We start from the raw sequence: 22,679 nt of genomic DNA, 5'->3' as shown, positions 1-22,679 counted from the left end.
TGTTATACCACAAATTCATCTCAAGACTGCTCCATCAGATGTTGGTGATTCTTGAAAGATACCTGTTTTGGAGGACATTCAAAGGACCACAATGTGTTAGTAGAGTCCCTCTTACTGCTGCAGTAGGAGAAACAGAATGTCCTCTCACTTTCAGGAGAAGTTGAGACTACTTTCTCATTCAGAATACATCTATACTTTTGATAGTATCCTGATATATGAGAAGAAATACTCCTTTTAGGGTTTGCTCTCTTACCCTCTTGCTTTTCTTACCTGGTTTATTTATTAAAACTTAAAGAATATGCTAAGTGGAAAGTGCCACCATGGTTACTGGCGGCAGCCTTATGTAGTCTCCATGCACAATTCTTCACCTTTTTCTTAAAAAGGTGATCTTCCAGAAGAATTCTCCTTTCATACCATGAGATCTCATCCTTGTTATTGAGGAATTTTATTAAGAGATAGCTATAGTGATTATCCATCACCTGTTTGTCTCGAAGAATGCTAGAAACTTTGTGAAAATCTCAATCAAACTGGGCTTTTTGGCTCTTTCTTAGAATACTGTCTATTGATTTATGATATTTTTTTAAAATGTTTCTATGGCTGTTATATTTACTGCCTTTGTCTTCAGCCATTTATTCCAAACCTCAGCATCATATTTGCCATTTAATAATTCTCTGATCTTAAGGCTGATTTAAGTAATTACCCATGAGATTTTGAGGTTTAGGCACAAGCCTTAAAAAAGTATTATCTGGTTCTGGTATCTGTTGCCAATTTCATCATCTGTTCTGAGACTTGTTTTGATGCTGGATTAAATATTCAGGAAAAAAAGGCTTTCAAATAACATAACAAATGAAATACAGAATACAAGTAGAGAGAAATTACATTTCCTCTGATACTAGTAGCCTACCAGAATAAGCCTTAAAGACAGTAGGGTTTTTTAGGTCTTACGTAGTAAATGAAGTTCTGATTGAAAATAATTGGTGAAGCTGTAACACACAAAATGTAGCCTTTGTACCTTGTGTATATATATAGAGTGCAAAACTATTTCTTCATATGCTGCTGCCAAAGAGATTTAAAAGCTGCTGGAAAAGCTTCTGATATTTTTGCAGAATAATTTCATTCTTTAGTTGATCATATTAAGATAATGTTCTGTATAAAAGCACTAGGACACAAAAACTAATGTGTTGCTGGCTATTCTAGCAATTAGTGTAGTGGAAAGATGAGAACTATGAAGCCAACTTCTTTTCTATCCAGAGAAACCAGGCCCTATTCTTACCAAATTGATTTATTCTTTCAGGATTAAGGGGGCATATATTTCTAAATTGCTGCTTTAGCTATTTTCTGGAATAGGTACATGTAGCATAGAAATAAAGCCTCATAAGGCAGTTCCATGTGCAATTTCATGATTTAGTGTTCAATATAGGCAGTTCTAGTTCAATGAATTTGTTCTTTAACATGAATGATGTCAATGAACTTTCTAGAGATGAACACAGTATTTCCTTTTGTTTGCTTTTCTAGTTAGCTATTTAAATTAAAAATACAGTTAAAATTTGGGAAGAAATTAGTATTGTTTCAGTCATGAAAGAACAAATTACATTGAAAGCTTTTCAGGCTCATGGTGACCGCATTAGGCTTCAGAAACAGATTATTTGTTGTTTGAGGAGGGTAAAATCTGAATCTGAAAGCAGCTATGCAAGGCAGTTTGTCCCTATTATTAGCCATTTCTGAGGTGAGTTTCTTAAAACTACCAGCAACAGATCATGCTTCATTTCATTGTCATTTTCCTGACATGTAAAGAGTGTGTATTATGCCTGAAAGATATGTCACTGTGCAACTCATTTAAATGAGTATCTAATAAGGAGAAAAATTTTAAAAATTACTGACAGAATTTGACTTTGTGAAATGCAAAGTACAGCATTCTGTTCTGCATGTAATATATTATTTCACGCCTACTCTTTCTCTCTTTTCTTTTTTTTTTATTCTTTTAACATATGTATCTTCAGTTTGCTGAAAAATTTCAGGAGTTCAAAGAAGCTGCACGAATAGCAAAGGAAAAATCCCATGAAAAAATGGAGCTAACAAGTACACCCTCTCAAGTGAGTCTTATTGCCTGAATCAAACATCATACTTCTTGTCTATGCTGCTTACTATATTGTTCCTTACATAAATGTGTATTAAAAATTAAAGATTAAAATTAAGAGATTAAGATTAAAAATGAAAATTAATTTCTTAGTTATCGTGAATCCTGTCTTTGGTCAGAAAGAGTGTCAAGAAAATAAAATACTTAAAAATACTTTTGACATATACTGCAAATAAGTTAAAAGGACTTGCTTTATAATAAATTTGGGTGCTTTTTATATTCCTTTTCCTTTATTTCAGCTTTCCCAAGAAAATTAATAAACATGATTATGTAAATGAGCTATACTAAACACTTTTTGTACTATTTCCCATTGTATCCACAAAACTTCTAGTGGTGCACTGTAAATAACTTCTATAGAACAATTATGGCACCAAAAATAAAGGTTGAAACAGCAAACTATTTTTACTTATTTCCTACTGTGTAGTTTTCTCTTGTGAGATGCATTGAAGGAGGAAAATACATTCAGAGACTGGTTCTGGAGTTTTATTACAGTTATCCATGATGTACAGGGAGAGTTTATAAAAGGTGTCTCAAAACATGAACTGAGTTAATCTAGGCATGATCAGAGAGTCAGTTACTATATTCGTATTTATATTACTTATGACTAAAATTAATTATGAGTACTTTGAATTTGCTTTGAAAAAAATAATCCCTTGAGGCTTTTATGCCCCATCTCCTGTATTCCCCCTGCCCAAGATTTTTGACTCAGTTAGCTTTGTTTTAACCAGTAGTAAAGACAACAGCAAATCCTTCTCTTGGAGAATGCAACAGCTTCAAAACTACAGCAGGGATTCCTGAGTTGAGTAGATTGAATCTTTTTTCTGAGGCGTCTTTTTTCACTGAATCAGTGTTTCTTCAGTGCTTTTTACTGCAATAGGCTCCTGCTCTTTGATGGAGTAAGGATGGCAGGCAGTTTGCAGCATGCTGCACAAATAGTTTTATTGCTACCAGAAAGCTACATCTGATGTCCTAGCAAGAGAAGTCAGTGGAAATCAGAACATACACAATGAACAAGCCTCATGTTGTTTTCCCAATAGGCATTTTGCCCAAATGCTAGGCTGGCTTTTGCTGCTAATGGGAAACTGCTTGCTCCACTGAAATGGAATGAAAATAAGGCATGGAGTTTTATGAGTTTACTTTACTGTCTCTAAATTTCTGATAAATTCCCAGAGACAATGGAAGTATGTTTTTCAATATTATATGCTTGTCAGTAACATACACTTGACTTTAGAAACAGTGAAGTGCTTCACCCAGGACTCTAGTTACTTGATGTTATAGACAAAAAAATTATTATGCTTCTCTTTTGACACGTTGATTAATAATTTGGACTCAGAAGTTAAATCCAACACTGTCACACAGAGTGACTTATTATGTGGTTTGGATGTAAATTTGAGCTATTCACTCAGAGACAAGATGCTTTTCTCTTGCAGTTCATCAGGGTTAAAACTTTCTCCTAAACTGTGTGAGCTATTAATGTTGTTCATTTTCCTGTACTGAGTTCTTTTTACAGTTGAAACCTAACATTTTATACTGTAGGCAGTTACAGAACTGTTACTCTGAGTGATTCTATAATGCCTATTGAGGGCTGCAATTTCATTATGGCACACTTAAGAATAATTTCCAATTCAGGCCTTACTTTTCTTCTCTTGGCTTTTCACTGTGTTGATAAGCTAGTGTATTATTCTGAGTAATACAGTTAGTGCAAGTGCTGACACATGAGCATACTAGTCTTCACTTACTAGTTCCCTAGAGAGAAGGGAATCGAATCAAGAGCTTCAGAGTTTAGAACATATAAGAAGTGATGGCATCATGGCAAACTCCAGCACTTCTGTGGTACTGGGCTCATTCAGTTGGATTTATGAGTGGGAGGAGAATGGGTGCTTGGTACTAGGGAGGGAAGGTGGGGCCGTAGAGAAGTAGAGAGCACCTGCTTTCATTTTTGTCATCTGCTAAAAGATGGCTGCAAGGCAAACAGTTCAATTGTTGCCTTTCTGAGTCATTTTATAGCTCTTCTTCCCTTTTTGCATAGTGATCCATTGCAGAGGGTGAGGGTAAAAGATGAATGAGATATTTTTAATGGTCAGTGAACACTTTGCAGGAACCTGGCATTTTTAATGGCTTTTTTGACGGCATTGAAAAATAATCCCAAATTGACATTGGGAGGTGTATAAACTGTATAATGGTAAATCAGTTATCTAAATGGATCAGTCCCTCTACAGTCTTGGACATGCAGATATCTTTCTGTGTTAAATTAGTAATAAGTAGGAAAATACTGTATATCAAAACTGGAAAATATACATATCAAACTTAAATAGAATGTTTTATTTCTCTTGGTACAGCTTTTAAAAATGTCATTATTTACCAGTTAATCCAAGTACTGGCTATGGTACAGTTCTCGCCCTCCCTACTACAGAATTCTAAAAGAATAAAAGTACACTTTTCTGCCTCAGTATGCCCTTACAGATTGAATCTTTAGGAAATCTTTGTACAACTGTGTAACAGAAACACTGCACAAGACGTTTGATGTTCACTGTTGTTTGATGCAAGCCTGAAAATACCTCATATGTAAGTTTCGATTCTGAATCCCATGCAAAAGCTTGGGAAACTGCAGAGAAAGAGAAATCAAGAGATAACAGCAAAAATATCTCAGAAATTTGGTATATATTTGTAGTTCAAATATTTCACAGACTCTAGACCTGTTAAAACTCCAGAGAAATTTTGCCTAGAGTCCACTAGCGTTAGGTTGATTCTGTCATGCATTATGTGCTGTAGCAAAGTGTTGCTCCTATAAAGTGTCTCAATGGCCAGGAGGTAGAAGTTCCATGGGTTTTTCTGATATTTTGTTTGATTTGATTTTTTTTGTTTGTTTGTTTGGTTTTTTTTGTGTGTGTGTGTGTGTGAAACACATGTAGAAATAAAACCATACATAGCCTAATTTGCAGTTACTAAATTGCAGGAGTTCCTTTTCGCCTAAGCAATGCTGCTACAAATTTTAAACTCTTCATTCTCCCTGATTCTTTAATATTCCCTGTTCTCTGGCTGTCTACCATCAGACTTTAATTTTCCAGAATATTTCCAGATAATAGAAAAAATCACCATTTACCTTAACTATAAAGAGAACTTAACTTGTTTAGAGAAGGACAGTGGCCTGGACCACCAAATTAGAAGAGAGATGCTGCATTGTTATATATAAGTCCCACTGAGTGCGCTGGGCTTTCTCGAGATGAAGAGTAACACATTATTTCTGTGTCAGAGAACCTGTACTTTAAAGCCGTCTGTATGAAGACAGATTCATATCATAGTACACAATTTATCTATATTTGGTATGTCTGGAGGCTTTGGTCTAGAAAGAAGTTGTCTATTTCAGGACTTCCAAGACCACCTATGCACATAGCTATATCATCTGGTGCCCATTTAACTGAGCCTTAGTTAATAAAAACTTGCAATCCTCTTACCATGTTTATTTGAAGCTGAAATACTGGCTCCCCTGCTCTACCACCTTCTATTTCCCAGATCCATCTTGTAATACAGGGAATCATTTTGCTCTTGTCATAAATTCATGGATCTTGCAAGCCGCCCATAGTCTATTCTCAGTTACAAGCTTCCCCATGCACTTACACTTAGATCTGGAGTTCACTGAGCTGCATGAAGCAGTAGCCTGACAATTGTAAACCTTCCTTCCTGCACCCCTTTTATTTATTACCCACCTTCCTGCACCCCTTTTATTTATTAAAAGTGTACCTGTTATTAAGGTTAAGTGCAGAACCAATAGATCAGCTTGTACAGTTTTCAGTTGCATTCCATCAGTCTTGAAAGGTTTCATCCCAATCAGTTGCCATCAGAACCTCAGTTGCTTTTTCTCGAAGGGTGACTATACTCTGATAACTTTTTTTTTTACCCTGGTCATTTCACAGCAAGACCTTTTTTGGTTTCTGAAACTGTGGGATGGTAATTTAGAATGGTCTTGTCTGTGATTCTGAGCACCTCCTATGCAAACTTAGGAATAGCTATGACCTGAAAAGTTTTACAATCATGTCTTTTTTAGTGCAAGACATGGTTGGTTTTGGTAAAATGATCCTGGTTTATAATTTTTTTGTCAGTTTCTCTGACTCTGTAGAAGTATGAAATTTACTTCAAGCTTGTGAAAAAGGTCACTTTCATAACATAATTTATGTTATGAATAATGTAAGTTCCATGCTATATGAATTTCTGCAACAAATGTTCCATACGTGTTAGGGTGGTGGTAGCCAGCAGGCTTAGTGCCATTGCCAGCCAGTGCCGAGAAGCACTGTGAAGAACAGCTGTGCCAGGAAGGTGTATGGAATCCTTACTGAGACAACTTACTCAACAACTAAAATTACTTAAAATAACAAAACAAAAACTTGTTTTTGTTAGTTCATTATTTTAGAACCACTGAATTATTTTCTTTCTGTTCCTTTTAGTTATCACTAAAAGGTAGCTTGATCTGTGCTGTAATGTCTACTTGTTTAATGACTCTATCTGTATGTGGGTTTATTTTTTTTTAAGATGTTGAAATTTAAGATGTCTTTTGATGAATACCCCACTATTATGTTTCATTTAAATACTGAATATCACAATGTCATTCCCAATTTTTGTAAAATCTGGAGTGGACATGTGAAGTTATAATGGTATGCAATAAAAACTTCATTACAGATGCACATCTCACAAAATGTTTCTAAAATACTTTTACTCCTCTAATTAATATAAAATGGGAACATATTATTTGTAAACATTTGTGAAAAAATCTTTTCAGTATAAGTGGCTTTTCTGTTATATTTGGTGCCTTATTCATAGTCAGCTCCATTAGAGTTGTCTCCAAATAAATTACTTATCAGGCAGGGGTAGTTCTGAATGTGTGAAAGCCCTGATTAACTGTCCTTTTAGTAGAAGAGAAACACATTGAAAACTGAAGTTTCTTTTGCTCATGAATTTGCAGGCCATGATCCTTTAACTATTACATAATTAGGATGTTTTTCTACCTTAATTCTGTTACTTCAATTTCATTCATATTAGAAGTCTGTGGAAGTACTTTATTGAAAGATAAGCCTAGATGGAACTTGTACATTTTTTTTCCTTCTATTGAAATATTTTTTCGTGCATTCACATTTAAAACATTTTAATAGACTCTGATTTTATGTATCTAGTATAAGTGTGGTATAGGATTTTTAGCTTAAAGATACAAGCTATCCAGATTTTTTTGACTGTGGTATGTCATTTTTTAGACTATATAATATAGGCTGGGAAAAAGAAAAAATAGAAGAAAAACTTTCAGATGCAGAAAGTCTTTCATTTATTGTCAATGGAAACTGTCCTATTGGATGCTTATAATATTAACAATAATAATAGTAGTAGAAGACAAAACCATGTAATTTGTATAGAATAACTTATTTGCCTCTTTAAATTGTCAATTCTGTTCTTTTTCATACTTAAATGTACACACAAACGTGCATGCTGGTGTGATGAAGGGTAATGAAAGCCATGGCAGTGCCTTCTGCAACCATTGAAGTTCTTCAGGTGTCCAGTTGCATGTGTATCTGTACACCTAGGTGTAGCTGGATTATCCTCCTCCCCAAATAATACTATAACCAGCAAGAGCTAGGCCAGACTAGCACGCCTATGAAAATTTTTTGCCTGTACTTTGCTGAACAAGTATTCTTTACAGATGGCTCATAGGTGAAACTTGGAACATGCCACAAAAGGCCCTCCCACTGTTTACTTTGGTTAATTAACAGCACAAAAGCTAGATTTTGAAACAAATACCAGAATTGTTTGTTTCACTGCATTAGAATGTAAAGTACAAGACAAGATTTCTGAGTGTCAAGAGTCATCCACCATGTATCAGAATGAGGGTGGAATGTAATTCCAGGTAGGAGAGAGGTCTGTAATAAGTGGAAGGTAGGAAATTGCAAAGAACTCATAGGCCACATGTGTTTCATACAGGATAATGTGAATCTTTTGGTAATATACTTTTATATTAAATACATATGGTGACATGTGACCATGAGGTATGTTGGAAATCTGAACATTATATTAATACTAACCAAATTTTGTGTATTGTTTAAGAATTAATGTTAGCGCTTTTATGTACATAACCTTTCTGGGCAGGTCAGTTTGTAATTTTAATGTGTTGTTTGTTTCACTTAAGGAATCAGCTGGAGGAGATATTCAGTCTCCTTTAACTCCAGAAAGCATTAACGGGACAGATGATGAGCGAGCGATGCCAGAAGTGACGCAGAACTCAGAACCAAGGGCTGAACCAACACAGAACGCATTGCCATTTACCCATAGGTACAGATTCCATTCCCACATCCTGATTAAGTGATACCTATCTCCTTCCTTGTTAAAGGGACCTTCTCCTATGTTGGGCGAAACAAAGCAAACCCATGTCTCACCCCAAAAATGGACTCACTTTTGGATTTGTTATATTTTTTCTAATTAAAAAAAAAGAAAAAAAGAAAAAAAGAAAAAAAAATATCTTGGAGTAAGATTTGGGGAAACATAGTTTAATCAGCCCTTGAACACTGGTTAGTGTAGGTGTCCCTTTAACAGGAATCAATATTTCACTGTCTAAACTTTTAGTAAAATTACCTGCTTCATAGAATATTCCAATTAAATTATTTTTGTACACATTCTTTAAATGGCTGGTGGGACTGGATGTCAACCTTTCATTGACAAGTTCTTGGAAGAAAAGGGACTCTTACACCATTTTGGGATTATGAAGTTTAAAGCAGGCTTTAACTGAACAGTTCTCTGACAGTTGTAAAATTTTTCAACTTTTTTTCAAAATATGAGAGATGTGCAACTCTGCTTCAACTGAATTCTAGTTTTTGCACTAGGAATGCTGTTCTCTGTTCTTTGAGAAAGGTAGGACTTTTTATTTAATTATACAAATGATAAGTTACAATGGATATATCTTGCCTATTGTAAAGGAATTGCTCTCAATAAAACACGTAATTCATTGGGACCATGGAGAGTAAGTGAAACCTTTAATAAAGTTACAACACAGCTAGAAATACAAAATTTATTTTTTAAGCATTGTGTAATTCAGAATTTAAGAGCTCTTGATCAAAGTTTGGGGAATACTAGCGCTTCAGATATGTAATGCAATTCAAAGTGAGCACAAGTGAAACCAAAATTGTGTAGAACATCTCGGTTTTTGTAAGAGAATAATACTGTTAAGCATCTGGAAAAAAATATGCATTTTTCAAATGAGAGAAACACTCTTACACTATTTTTTTTCAACAGAGTGATTCTGTTTATTTTTATACTGTCACCAGTGCATGTATTATATGTTTCAGAAGAAATGGTGCATTGTGAGAATGCTATGTGCATGGTGAAGGAGTATTACAAATTTTGCAGATCTATCTGTGTTCTGTAACAAGTTTGTTTAAACTGTTTGAGTATCAAAATTTTCTATCAATATTTTTGTGAAAAGGAGTTGTGATAAAGTCCACACGTGAATAGTGTGGTTTGCTCCTTTGAAAAAATGATAGTTTGAAGATGTCCCCTCGGGTTCTGCAAATGTAAATATGTTTTGTGGAATGCCAATGTAGTAACTAAGTTTGCTCTCCATTGAACATTACTGAAGACACCTTTGAAATCCTGTTGTCATTTTTAATGATATAGAAAAGAGTTTACAAAACTTTTACATGCATTGCATTTTTCTATCTACTTAATGTACACGGTGTGAGTGCCTAGTTTTAGGTTTTTGTCCTGTTAGATATCAGTAGCTAAAATTAATCTTCCAACAATAACTGCATTTTGAGGTTTACTTCTTGTTCATTCTCAAAAGACTGGTGTTTTGTCCTGCTAGTGGTAGCTTCAAATTTGTTAGTGAACTATTACTGAAGAAAACCCAAGTTTATAAACCTCTTTGAAATAAAGTAAATTTTGGAATAGGTAAGGGCTTTATTATAAATAAATAAAGATGCATGAAACAGATGCACAAAGGAGATGAAAAGTAATGTCTCCAGGACTGTGTTAATCCTGGTTAAATGGGCATGTTTTTCTAGAGTTTTTCATAATAATAAATTGGCAAATAGGTAGACACACCTATCTTCTTGTTCTGCCTAAAAGGGTGCTCTCTGCAGGCAGTCTGCTTGCCCTGACTTACAAAGAAAAAAATTTTAAAACTTTATATCTCAATTATTGGAGACTTCCTGGATTTCTCATGTGTCTGGAGTACAGAAAGGAACTGTGCTTCCCATTGTTCCCTGCCTTTCTGATGAGGTAGTGTGTTTGTGGTACTCCGTGTGCAATGGAGAAGAGTTGATGAACTGACCCCTTTCCTTTTGCACCCTGGTAACTTCTGCTGATCCTGAACCTTTTCCTTCTGCATCCTACGTTTCAGCAAAGGTAAAGTTTAGTCAGCACTTCTGGGTGAGGAGGGTAATGCTGCAAGGACGTTTGAGTGTTGTCTTGTTTGTGGCATTTCATTTATTTGCCTTTAGTCCAGGAACTGTTGATCAACCCCTAGGTGCTTTTCAGAAGAAAAGGAGCTGTGGATTTCCCTGCAGTGAGTTTAGCTGTAGGGCACATGAGTCACCCAGATTGGTTTACACCACACTGAAGTAACGCTACCATACCAAGTTTGTTTATTCAATGAATGGAAAAGCTCCATTAATGCCATTAATAATGCTCTGGCATTAACACTAGATTAATACTGGATACTTATCGTGTGAAGAATGAAAAGGTGTGGTCCTCAGTGTGTGTAGTAGCACATGGAAGCAGGTGTGGGGCAGCACAGAAGGAGCCCATGCAGTCATGGGGCAAGTATTGTAGCTTCTTGTGCAGGATGAGGTGAGCAGCTCTGTGTGGCAGCAGTGGCTGGCCAGGTGAGAGCTGTGACTGCCAAGAGGGTTGTCAAGCACAGCAGAGCCAGTGCAGAGGAGAGGGCGGCGTAAAGGTTTGAAGGGGGCTACTGTCAAAACAGTGATTCAAGTAAGGGGTTTCATGTCCTTGTATGAACTGGAAGTCTGACAGGAGTGGAAAAGATCAGAAATTGCAGGTGTGAAGGTCATGCTTTAGTTTATATCCTATTGCTTGTCATTTGTAATCTGCACACCTGAAAAACATTGTTGGATTTTGTTTCAGCATGTCTTTGCTGGCCAGATATGTTTTCTTCTGCCCTTTAGGTCTTAGCATAAGTAGCCGAGGTCTTTGTAGACTACTTTTGTATTTATAGTTATTTTCTGACCCTAAAAATCACCATGGCTTTAGTCATCAGAGTTTTACCAGAACCCAAACGTCTTATTATTTCAGTAAATAGTTGTGAGAATTGAAATTGACATTCTTCAGAATATGTCTAAAATTCCATTAATATTCATTGAGCATTACAGTGCTGAAATCTAGTTGCTTAAATTTAATTCTCGTCTGGAAAGTCCTAGTGCTCTTCACAAGCCATGTAACTCAGATAACTGCTTGAGATGAAAGTGTACTAAACAGTTACAAGTCTTGCACCAAAGATAAACTCTTGTAATTAAATATATAGCCTTTTTTTAAGCTATGTATGACGGTTAATGTTGAACAATGAAGTAATACTACTATGAACTCCCACATCATATGATATTCTATAGACTGAGCACTACTGTCATAGGTAAATGTTGCCAGAACAAATTAAGTAAAGTGTAGCCTAAGGAATGGCATTTGAATTTTTAGTAGTCTTTTCTGCAACACTGATCAGTCCTTTTCTGAACAATAGCAAGTCCAAGAATAATTTTTTTCTAGCAAAATATATCTATTTCTGTTCATAAGTAAAATTTAGTTTCTTCAGATTTATTTACTGTTTAAAAATATTTTCCACAATCTTTAAATTGTAATTTTTTTTTGTCTTTTTCTCCAACTGAAAACTGTTGATTATAAAGTGGGGTTTAGAGAGGCAAAAAGTTGCTAAAAATTTTGACTACTACAAGTGTGACTGACTTTTAAAGTTTTCACATGACCAGGAATTGTCTACTATGCACCATGAGGATTAAAACTTTTATTAAAACTATTCAGTTTTAATATTTGAATTATATTCTAAGGCTGAATAGTGTATCTGATGAACTTTGCAAGTGCTGCTTTTTGATAACTGTTGAACTTGCTCTTTCACTCTTGAAGAGAATATATTTGCTTATAACAAGCTTTATTCCATTTTTGACACCTTAAGAAGCTGATAAAACACATTTTCAGAAAGAAAATATAAGAGGATTCTTCTGGGACAAACTTTGAAAATCTTCAATTTCTTGTCAACCATGACTTGTTTCTGTTACCTCATTTTATTTTGTAATACATAAACTTGGAATTTCTATTGCGTAATGTTTTTATCAGACAATATAAAATGTGTGTGTTTGTTGCTTGTTAGTTAAAACTCCTATTTTTGTATTCAAGTTTTTAATAGGGAATTTTGACTCATTGCCTTAGTGAAAACTGACTTAATTTGAATGATGCTTATATCTTAGATATGTTATTGTCTAGATAGGTTACTATTTAATAATGCTGCATGTAAATCGAATGCTGTACAACAAAGAAAAACCAAAAAGTCTTGCTGCTAGGTCATGCTCTTTCTCTGAGTTTTCATTAAAAGTTGTATATAGAAATCTCTTCAGTAGATTTTTTCACTGTGTGTATTAAAACTACTCACTTCTACAAGTTTAAATATTGTAGTTGTGTTTAGTACAGGTACTTTGTGAATCAGGCAGAACTGCTACCTTGGCTTTAAGGAAAATCTTGGAGTTAATAATTATTGGGGTGTTTTGTAATTTAAACTCAAAACCTAGTATTTGGGTGCTTATTACAGAGTTATGCTTCCTCATCAGGTAGTCCTGTGGTGTGTTTTGCTTTTTAAAAAATTCTTGGGTTTGAATGTATTTAACCTGATCAGAGGATATTTATTATTGTGAGGGAGCTCACAGGCTCTCTAATCAAAGCTCCTGCTCAAAGAACAGCTATGAGATAAGATCAAGCTGCTCTAATCTTTATCCACTTCAGTTTTGAAAGCATTCTGGACTGGAAAAGGGTAAAATCAGGCATTCTTTTGAAAGGTTTCTTTATAACATAAAAGGTAGCAACTTCTTCACATTGCACAATATTATAGTGAGCTGTGACATTTTAGGGCACACTAGAGGAATTCTGCAAAATTCAATTGCTCTGTTGAACAAGGTTATTATTTCTTGTGTCACAGTCAGAGAAGAAACTCGAAGGTGATATGTTCCAGCTGTCAGTGTAAGCAAAGAACTGGTTAATATAGAAACTTAGACCTAGATCTGATTTGCCCTCAACCAACATTTTTTGATGTTATGAAGGCCAGCTGTACTGTTCTTCTGGCCTCTTGTGCCCTACTGGCATGAGCTTGGTGCTGACCCCTCCTTCCCTGACCCAATTCTCGCTGCTTCCCAAACTACTGCACTTTTGCCTAAGCTGCTGGAATCTAGCTCAAGTAGGGTCTCCTTCAAAATAAAAGTTCCTGCTAGAAAATTAGTAATTTGAAATGTAGCTTTTTTACACACACATTGTGTTTATGTACTTACTCTTTTTATGTCTGACTTCCCTGATTTGGCAATTTCTGATGATTCTTCAAGGTCTTTTCAATACATAGTAAACCATTTTCATAAGCTATCTCTAGTAAGGGAAGGAGAGGTAGAGAGGAAGATTGTCCATGTTGTATCTGTTGCTTAACTCTTCAAAATTAAGAAACTCTGGAACTAGTAGAGCTAATTTTAATAGCTGGGGAAACAGATGAAAGCAAAAAACTAAAAATAATCTAACACTTAAGAGAGTAATTTCACCATCTCCCATATGCACCTATGCATGCTCTTATTTAGGGTATGTGAATTGCTTACTTCCTGAGGTTTATTTAGTGAGAATTCCAAGAGAATGATGTAAATTACATGAGCTGGGTGTCTGAAATTAGATGATACTGTCCTCAGAGACAAGAAAGCGCTCTTGAAACGTACCTGTCAACTACATTCTTAGAGGAGGACTATAATCCTTATGCAATTTATATAAAAAAGAAACACAGAAACAACAAAACAAGACAAAATCATACTACTTTTACTGCATTATATTCCCCCTTTTAATCACATGCATAAGAGAAAAAAAAACCAAACAAACAACAAAAAACCCCAGTTAAAACCAAAAGAAAATTATCTTGCTTCAGGAATGAAATTCTATTTTTGAAGTAAATCCATTGGGTTCAACCTATTCAAAGTATGGATAACATTAAAGATTGTTAGTACTTCAGCAGCTGTAAACTTTGGCTTTGTGAATTGGGATATGTGATGCTTAACACTAAATCGTATTTGGTAGGGTGAATGACTTGGGTTGGATTTTTTTGTTGCACCCATTATTTAACAACCATTACTTTTGTTAATATTCTCAAAAATACAATTTTTGAACTGCATTAATTCATTTTAGGAGTCTACTCTTAAGCATGAAGTCACCTGTTCTTGTCATTTTTAGGCAGCAGTGGAATCTCTTTATTCTAGATTTTCCATGTAATTTACTTGAATAACAAGCTTCTTCTGTTGTGCATTTTGATACCAGAATACTTGTTTAAATCTGTGAGCAGTGTCTGTGGGGTTTGTACATAGTTTTATTTGTACATAATATTATTTAAAATCTGATGAAATTTGAGTTATAGGTTTAAGCACACCATCATATTTTTTAAAAGCATTATTAGAACTCTAGTTGCAGAAGATCTTATGTAGACTGTTGATACCTCATGTCTTTACTCCTCCCATCCCATGTTGTTTAGTGTCATTATAGGAAACCTTTCAACCAGTAAGAAGGGATTAGATATAAGGATTAGGATTAAGGGGACTGCAGCACCTTCTCTATGAAGACAGACTGAGAAAGTTGTGGCTGTTGAACCTGGAGAAGAGAATGTGGGGGGACCTCACTGCAACTTCCAGTGTATGAAGGAGCCTATAGGGAAGTCAGAGAGAACTCAGTTCATCAGAAACTGTAATGATAGGACAAGGTGTAATCAGTACAAATGGAAAGACAGGAAATTAGGTTCCCTTCGAGTCTGCTGAGGTACTGGGGCTCAGGTTGCCCAGGGAGGTTGATGTCCTAGCCCTGGCCGTGTTTAAAGCCAGGCTGGACAAAGCTTTAAGCAGCATTTAAGTAATGGGAGGTATCTCAGCCTATGGCATGGGGGGTTGGATCTAGATGATCTTAAGAGTTCTCTCCAACTCTTAGCACTCTGTGATTTTATGATTCTATAAATTGTAAACTGAACGTTCCTGAGGCATCATGAAGTAGACTAAAGTCCATAATATATTAGACATCTCTTTGGGGTGTCTTTGAAAGATTTTTTTCCAGGGCTGAAAATTGTTGTTAATATCAAAGAGAACAGATACACTAAAGAAATGTGGAAGGTCACAGCACACTATTCTCCAAGAAAACAAACAAAAAAACTTAGAGAGGAAATAGCCACTTTGTAGAATTGCTTTTCATTTTAAACTAATCTGTGGAAAGATTTAGCACTTTGAAACTACAAATGTCAAGCTTTCTTTGCATTGGAAACTTCACCGCATACTTACCATTTTTCAGCCTCTCATTAAAGAAACAAAACCAGAAAGCCAGTAATACCTGAAGTTGCCAGTGAAGAAAAAGCCAAAACAACCACATAGCTATTGATCTCCTGAGTCGCAATGGGTTTTCCAAAAGTCTTGACCTTGAGAAGAGAAACCTTTTTTAAAAAGAAAGACAGAGGGGATGTTTTGCAGGATAAACATGTTTTTCACCAAATCTCATCACTCAAACATCACAGGCTTCCTAACCTTATTGGTTAGGAAAGGAGACACATGAAAGTATTTCAAGACCAACATAGCATGAACCACTCATGCCTGTAAATTCAGCCTAGGATTAACCCTTGATAAAGAAAGCTTGCAGCTTTCTTTAGAACCTGAAATTTGGACTATTTGTAATGAGACTTTGGCAGTTTGTTCTGCAGGTAAGAGTATCACACAGTTTGCACCCGTCTACACGCATGCATGCTTTGCCTCACCAAAGAGACCTCTTCAGTGCCCTGTCTTATGCCCCAGCAGCCACTTAGAAGTGTATGTTAGAAAACAAAAGCTCCTAGTAGCTGGTGTGTAGCTTCTTTGTTTCAAGTGCAAGACACAGTCCTCTTACCAACACAAAATACAGTGCTTATGCAGCCATCTATATGGATAGACAAATGCTAAAGAAACATTTCCAGAGTTGTTAATTTACTGTTTTCTGTCTTTAAATTGACTTTGTCATTATTATGTGTTTCTGTGGCAAGCAGGTTGGAGCTAGGTGATCATTAAGATCTCTTCCAACCCAAACCATTCTGTGATTCTATGATAAATAAAACAAGCCTGATTCTTTCAGTTAGAGGCTCTTTACAATTGTAGGGTCTTTATGTTTTCAAGTCACTTGGCCCCTCTACCCTGCACCAGGCATTGTGTCTGTTTTGCCTGGTCCATGTTGTTTTGAAACTTCCATGTGTTGCTGTTCCTTATCTGCCTGATTTACTCTTAATAGAAAGGATGTATATTACACTTTTTAGGCAGTGGGGCCAAAACCAGTAGAATACTTGAAGAAAGTATTTTATAAAAGAGGGACAGGATAAGAAAATAGCTTATAGCTGAGTTTTAGCTCACTTTTTAGCAAAAGCAAAGCTTCATTTGATGGATATATCAGTTTAGATCTTTTTTTCTGGTACCAACAAGTTACTCTGCCTCCTGTGTTATTTGAGTTGTAGTGAAGGACCATGAGATATGCACACATCCCATATGAGAAGCTGCACATATAGATTGATGTCTGCTTCTGAAGTTTTATGTATATTGAGTAACTATGGTTTCATGTGGCATCTGGTAGGCCTGATGATGAGCAAACAACTATAATGACAATGTTAAAGAAGGACTAATTAATTCCTATTCTTGAAACAGTGTAGAACTCCTTTTTCTCAGACTTCCAAGGAGAAAATAAATAAATGGAACTTCATCCTTTACCATCTCCTGTTAAAGAGGAAGTGACCAATTTAGTCTATGGATTTTTATATTCCATTTAGAATTTGCTGTATTACTCCCTTCCTATCTGTCCTCTGTCCTTGGGCAAGAGATACATTCTGAAAACAGAAAGGGGATGGCTAGCACCATCTTCTGCAAATATTTAAGCTTGAGACCCAGTCTTTCATTTTGTTTTTGATGTCATTTATGAGAATAGCATTAGATAGATGATAGGGAAATTTACATTTCATCTTACCAGAGATACAAGATGCCAAGCATCTTCAGTCGTGAAACATTTCCACTTTGAGTCTTGGTGAAATGCTAACTGTGGATTCCCTGAAACACACAGCGTGGATTCTTTCATCCATGGGCTTTGCCATTTATAAAGTGCTTGGATGGTGTTAATGAAGCCCATATGGATGTCAAGTAAGCTAATTTTAGTCAATTAGATACCTCAATACTAGATGATTAGCATGAAAGTCAAAAACAATGAGAGCTGGCAAGAGTTGCTTAAGTTATTAATTTATTCTTGTGGAAGATAGGTAGAAGTGCTGCTATGCAAAATTCTGCATGGGTTAAAAGGAGGCAGAAATGGTGTCAGGAGGTGTGAATTCAGCTCCTGTTCCTTTGCTACCTTCCCAGATGCCAGAGTAAATCTTCAGAATTGACAACTGTACCTTGAGCTTGTACAGGCTCCTCCAGAAGTTGCGCAGAATGGGGAAGATGGGATAGAGTTGCAAGAATGCTCCTGACCCTGGAATATTTTTCATTCACAGGCAGAAATGTCTTAGGAGCTAATTTTGTTGTGCCTTTTTACTTCACCAGTTCAGAGCCAGCATACAGTTGTCTGTATGGTGCAAAGAGATGATGTTGATGGAGCCACTTGCTGGTTTAGATATTTATTGGTAAGCTTCAGTCGAATGGATTACCTCTGCCCAATTTTTAAATAGGATTATTTCATGTTTAAATGAATCACTTATACAAAAAACAGCTTTCATCTAAGTTATTTGTTCTAGAACTTCTCTGAAATTCAAAAAATCTTTGTGTGTGTGTATGTATGTATGTATTTAAGATGCATATATTCTTCGAGGGATCATTTTACATCCCTGCAAGACCAGTGGATCAAGGACCAGAAGCTCTTAATGTTTACATGAAGTTAAAAACTTAGTTTCAAGTCCAAGGCAAAAGTTCCATGCTGTTTTACTCATATGATACTTTATGAATGTCTTGGTTTTGTCAAATTAATTAAGATTGCTAATGATTTTCCCCTTCTTTAGTGATAGATTAAGGTAGTAATTCCCTTGGAGGATGTTATGGCCTGGGTTCTCTGGTGGAGAACCAGTAGATTCTGCCACATCCATGTGACAATGAGGTCAAAAAATGACACCTGCAGGGCTTCCATGTGCCTGATATCTTTCCTCCTACATAGGCACCTAAGACTGGGTGGATGAAGGGCCATATTGGGATACTTAACCTCTCCTAGCTTTTAAACATCTAATCCTGCTGAAGATAGGTCTCATCCATTAAACCCTCTTTCTCAGATGCAGCGTTTGTATGTACCTCCTGGCAGTGCTGCAATCCAGAGTTTTGCTTTCTGTTTTCTATGGAGGCAACACAGCGTCATGTTCCCTGGGATTGTGGTTACCCTGCCATGGCTCTCTGATGGACTGTTTCAATTACTCTCCCTACTCTCCAGGTCAAGGTTCCTGTCCAGATAGTGTAAGCCCCAAGAAGACTAGAGTAAAAGCTCATTGATCAAGTAAACATCCAAAGCTGCTTTCCTCTAAGCCATTTCAGGATGTGTCTAAATGTGCAAGCACCTGCAAAAGTTGTTTGATTAAACATAATTATGTCATGTTGATTTTCAGTCACATTGTAGTAGGCAGACCCCTTGAAGTGGGACGTCAATAGTGTCAGCCTTATTCTGGCAGACATGGCTAGAGGTTAGGGGCAGGCACACAAACACAACTATTTTGTCTGTCAAAGAAGTGTACTTAATGTATTATTTTTTTGAGGTTTAGAGTATTTCACACTGACACCAAAGAGCTATCAAGTTTTGTGTGTAATGAATTGAATGGAATAAATCAGCAATGAACTAGAATATAAGAGAGTTTTTTAATCAGTTCTTAAGTCATTTGGCAAATGAAGCTAGAGCTTTGTGCATGTGCTGAAATAAAATGTCTGGAATGTCCAGAACTCTGGTTTCTCAAGTACACAAAATAAAGCATTATGAGTGGTCCACATCTCGTGATCAGCTTTGATTGTACAGTTGTTGCCTTTGCGGATTTTACTCCATGGCACTGTGATGTAATGATGTTCTGTCTTTCTGATATGAAATGCAGAGGGTTTGGTTTCTAAATTAGAGTAGTGGAAACCATTCTTCTGGGAGACTGCAATCCCACAGGTAATTAAGAAGTCATTTTCTTCAGATAACATGGTCCAGACAAAGAAACCCAAACCAAAACCCTGAAAGTGAATTGACTGAATTCTACTAAGTTATTCAGCTCTAGTAGTTTGCTAAAGAAAGAAAAATAAAAGGGGTTTTTCCCCTTCACTATAATGCAAATAGAAAAATACAGTTTTGTTGTCTGAACGCGTGTAGGTAATACATTCAGATTAATTTGGCCTGATTTTAAGAAAATAGCCACAATAATTTCCCATGTGTGTGATGTGTGTTCTAACTGATCACTGTGTATTACTGCAAGTTACCTGTTCACTTTACTTAGGAAATACTTTGAAATGTAAAACTGGTGTAATTACATGACAGCACCAATCATGTAGTACCTTCTGTACTCTACGGAGGTTTTAGTATTCTGATTTAATTATTCTTGGACACTTTAGGAATCTATTGTGCTGGGCTTATGATCAGCATAGTGGGAGGCTGAAGGAAGCTGGCTTTTAAACATCTTCACTCATTGTGTTTGCCCTACCCTTTTCATTGTCTAGAGGCATTATCAGAGAAAGTGAAATAGAGCTTGCAATATTAGAAAACAAACATCCTGAAATGTAGCACATAGGCACAGCCTCATGAAAGGATGGAAGTCCGATCTCTCCTCTGCTGTGTGTGAACTCACAACTAGTGAAACTCATGTGCAACTTCATTCTTTCCCCATTGGATTAGGATGAGTTAAGTAAAATGGGATGAGAAGAGGGGAGCCAAGCTTTATATTCTTCTTTGAAACTGTTACATTAATTAAGCATTGGATTGAAAGAATGGATCTACAAATCATTAAATTTTGCCTTCCAGCTGAATTCTTGAGCTTAATTGTCTACGTTATTCCAAAACGAAGATGAAAGAAATCTAAAATCATTTAGTCTAGAATGAGTAAATAATAACTATTAACTACCAGTTAGTTAAGAAAGGTGCCATGTTAGGTTTTTTTTTAAAAAATATTATTTTTTACAATTAGGGGGAGAAACTTACATAGGGACTGCTTCTTCTGAGTGTTAACCTGTAATTAATGGGAAAAGTATCAGAGACTTCCCATTTACATTGGGAATCTTTTGATTCATTAATTCAATTCAGTTTTTGTAAATTTGGCTTTAGAATCAACATAGTGCAAGCAATATAGTCTCTTCTGGGATTCAGATTTGATTTAAACAAGGCAAATGTAATACTTCCATTCTCTTGAGGAACTGGAATCTAAAAAAAAAATATGGCTTGCAGTATCCTCATGTGTTACAACTCACTTGTGATTTGTTCTGTTCAAACATATACAGTCAATAAATATTCTATTGTGATTATATCATGAGACTTCTTGTTCTTCAAAGTACTTCTGAGAGTTCCATATGTGGTTTCATTTGGACTTATATGTAGGCTATTGACTCTTAAGTAATTGCATGGCTACCCCAGAAGATAGATGAAACTTAATTAAATTTTCAATGCTTCCATGCAGCTTCATTTCCCTTAATGGAATAAGCTTATTTTGTTGTCAGCATGTAAACTGATAGTCCATCTCCTGCACTACCTGTGCAACTAATGCATGTCCTTGTATTTACTGGGACAGGCAAACTGGCAGTTGTAATGCAAAAATGGATTGCAGCAGTAGTTACTATTTGATATCGTAAGATAACCTAATGTACTATCTGGGTTTGGGCCCAGTAGTCTTAAATCAGAATCTTAATGCAAATGGCATATAACTACTTCTGTAGGTCATTTTATAAAAATGCTTTTCTATTGCTGGTAGTGGAGTTGTGAGACCCTGCAGCTGTATCAAGTCTTCTGCTGAGGTCTGTGTTTGCTATGAAAGTAAGATGGGAATCAGCATTAAGGTGTCTTACAGGCTGAGCTGTCCTGTTTTATCAATAACAGAAGATTCAGCTAAGAACTAAAACAGGCATTTGTAAATCTTTCATATTTCACATTGAGCCACTTGAAACAGCTGCTCCATCTTCAGCAGAGGGGCAACGCACTTCAGTTACAGCTGTGACAGCACGTATAAATGCAGGCAGAGGCTTTTCCTGAGGGTCTCCACTCCTTGTGTGAGGTTTATGTCAGGCTTATAGGTTTGGGAGAAGTCTCTTCAGCCAGCTCACTGCTCTGTATGTGGCTGTAGTTGCCCAGAGAGTAGCTCTTCCTGTCTTCACTCTGCTGTTGCAGAGCTGAAAATCTGTGCTAAGCCCTGTAGAATCAACCTATAGCTGCCAAAGCCTTCTGAGTCACGTCTAGACTGCTAAGTAAAATGTGCCTTGGCACTAAGGTCTGTGAGCTGGATTATTTCCTCATGTTTCCTCTTCTGTGCCCATTCAGTGTCCTTTTGGCTGTAGGACACAGTTACTGTGTTTTGTTTGGCATTTTTTCCAGTCCAACACACCTGGAGTGATTAGAGGGCTTCATTGCCACCCACTTGAGCAGTATTCTCCAGATCAACACTGCATGCCCAGGAGTGTTTCAGATGGGAATGGAAGGGTTACAGATTCCATAAGACTTCAGAAGACTGTGAAGATAGAAGGGTGCTAAACCTGACTATGGGCAAACTGTACTTGGCTAGGTATCACTGAGCAGGGCAGATTGCAGAGAGTGCAAACTCCCCAGTACATACAACCTTTGGAAGCTCAGGGCTTTTTGCTTTGTTTCACTATGTGGAGGAGGTTATCACTCTGAAAGAAGTTGTTCTTTGTCCTTCCTACCACAGGCAAAACAAAGCTAGGGAAGTTTTTTAAAGTCACTGAAGTGTAATTGAGAGCACAGTTCAGTGAAACTGTAAAAATCTGAATAGCACTGAATAAAAGACGACCCAGGTAAGAGGTGTATGGGGAAGTTGAATACTCTATTCTGTTACATTGCTGATAGAGTGCAAGTTGATTCAGTGCACACCCAGATTGTTGTTATTAGCAGGACTTTTGAAAGAAACTTGGGATTTTGCCTAGCCATAGGCCTAGCAGAATTAATCCATTCTAATTCAGAGTAGGAATTTGCAGTTAAACTGCATTAAATTCTTGTACGTACAGATCAGTTTCACAATGAAAGTGTCCATGATTCAGATCATTTTAGTGTCAGGGTTACCGTGTCCTACTATTTGACTTGCTGATAGCCATATCATCTGATTGATTTCTTAAAG

The 22,679-nt window shown here is 36.3% G+C and overlaps 1 protein-coding gene across 1 annotated transcript in view; it reads left to right on the top strand.

Moving 5' to 3' along the window:
• HOMER1 (homer scaffold protein 1) overlaps nt 1–22,679 on the top strand; it is an 85,796-nt gene that overhangs the window by 31,708 nt on the left and 31,409 nt on the right. Inside the window, exons 4-5 of the mRNA XM_058827805.1 lie at nt 2,001–2,093; nt 8,304–8,446. Of these exons, the coding sequence (XP_058683788.1) occupies nt 2,001–2,093; nt 8,304–8,446 (236 nt within the window). The remainder of the gene's footprint in view (nt 1–2,000; nt 2,094–8,303; nt 8,447–22,679) is intronic.

The sequence above is a fragment of the Poecile atricapillus genome, chromosome Z (genome assembly GCF_030490865.1).
Source record: "Poecile atricapillus isolate bPoeAtr1 chromosome Z, bPoeAtr1.hap1, whole genome shotgun sequence".
Classification (NCBI taxonomy): domain Eukaryota; kingdom Metazoa; phylum Chordata; class Aves; order Passeriformes; family Paridae; genus Poecile; species Poecile atricapillus.
Note: the sequence above shows the minus strand (reverse complement) of the source record. Positions and strands in the feature narration are given on the sequence as shown.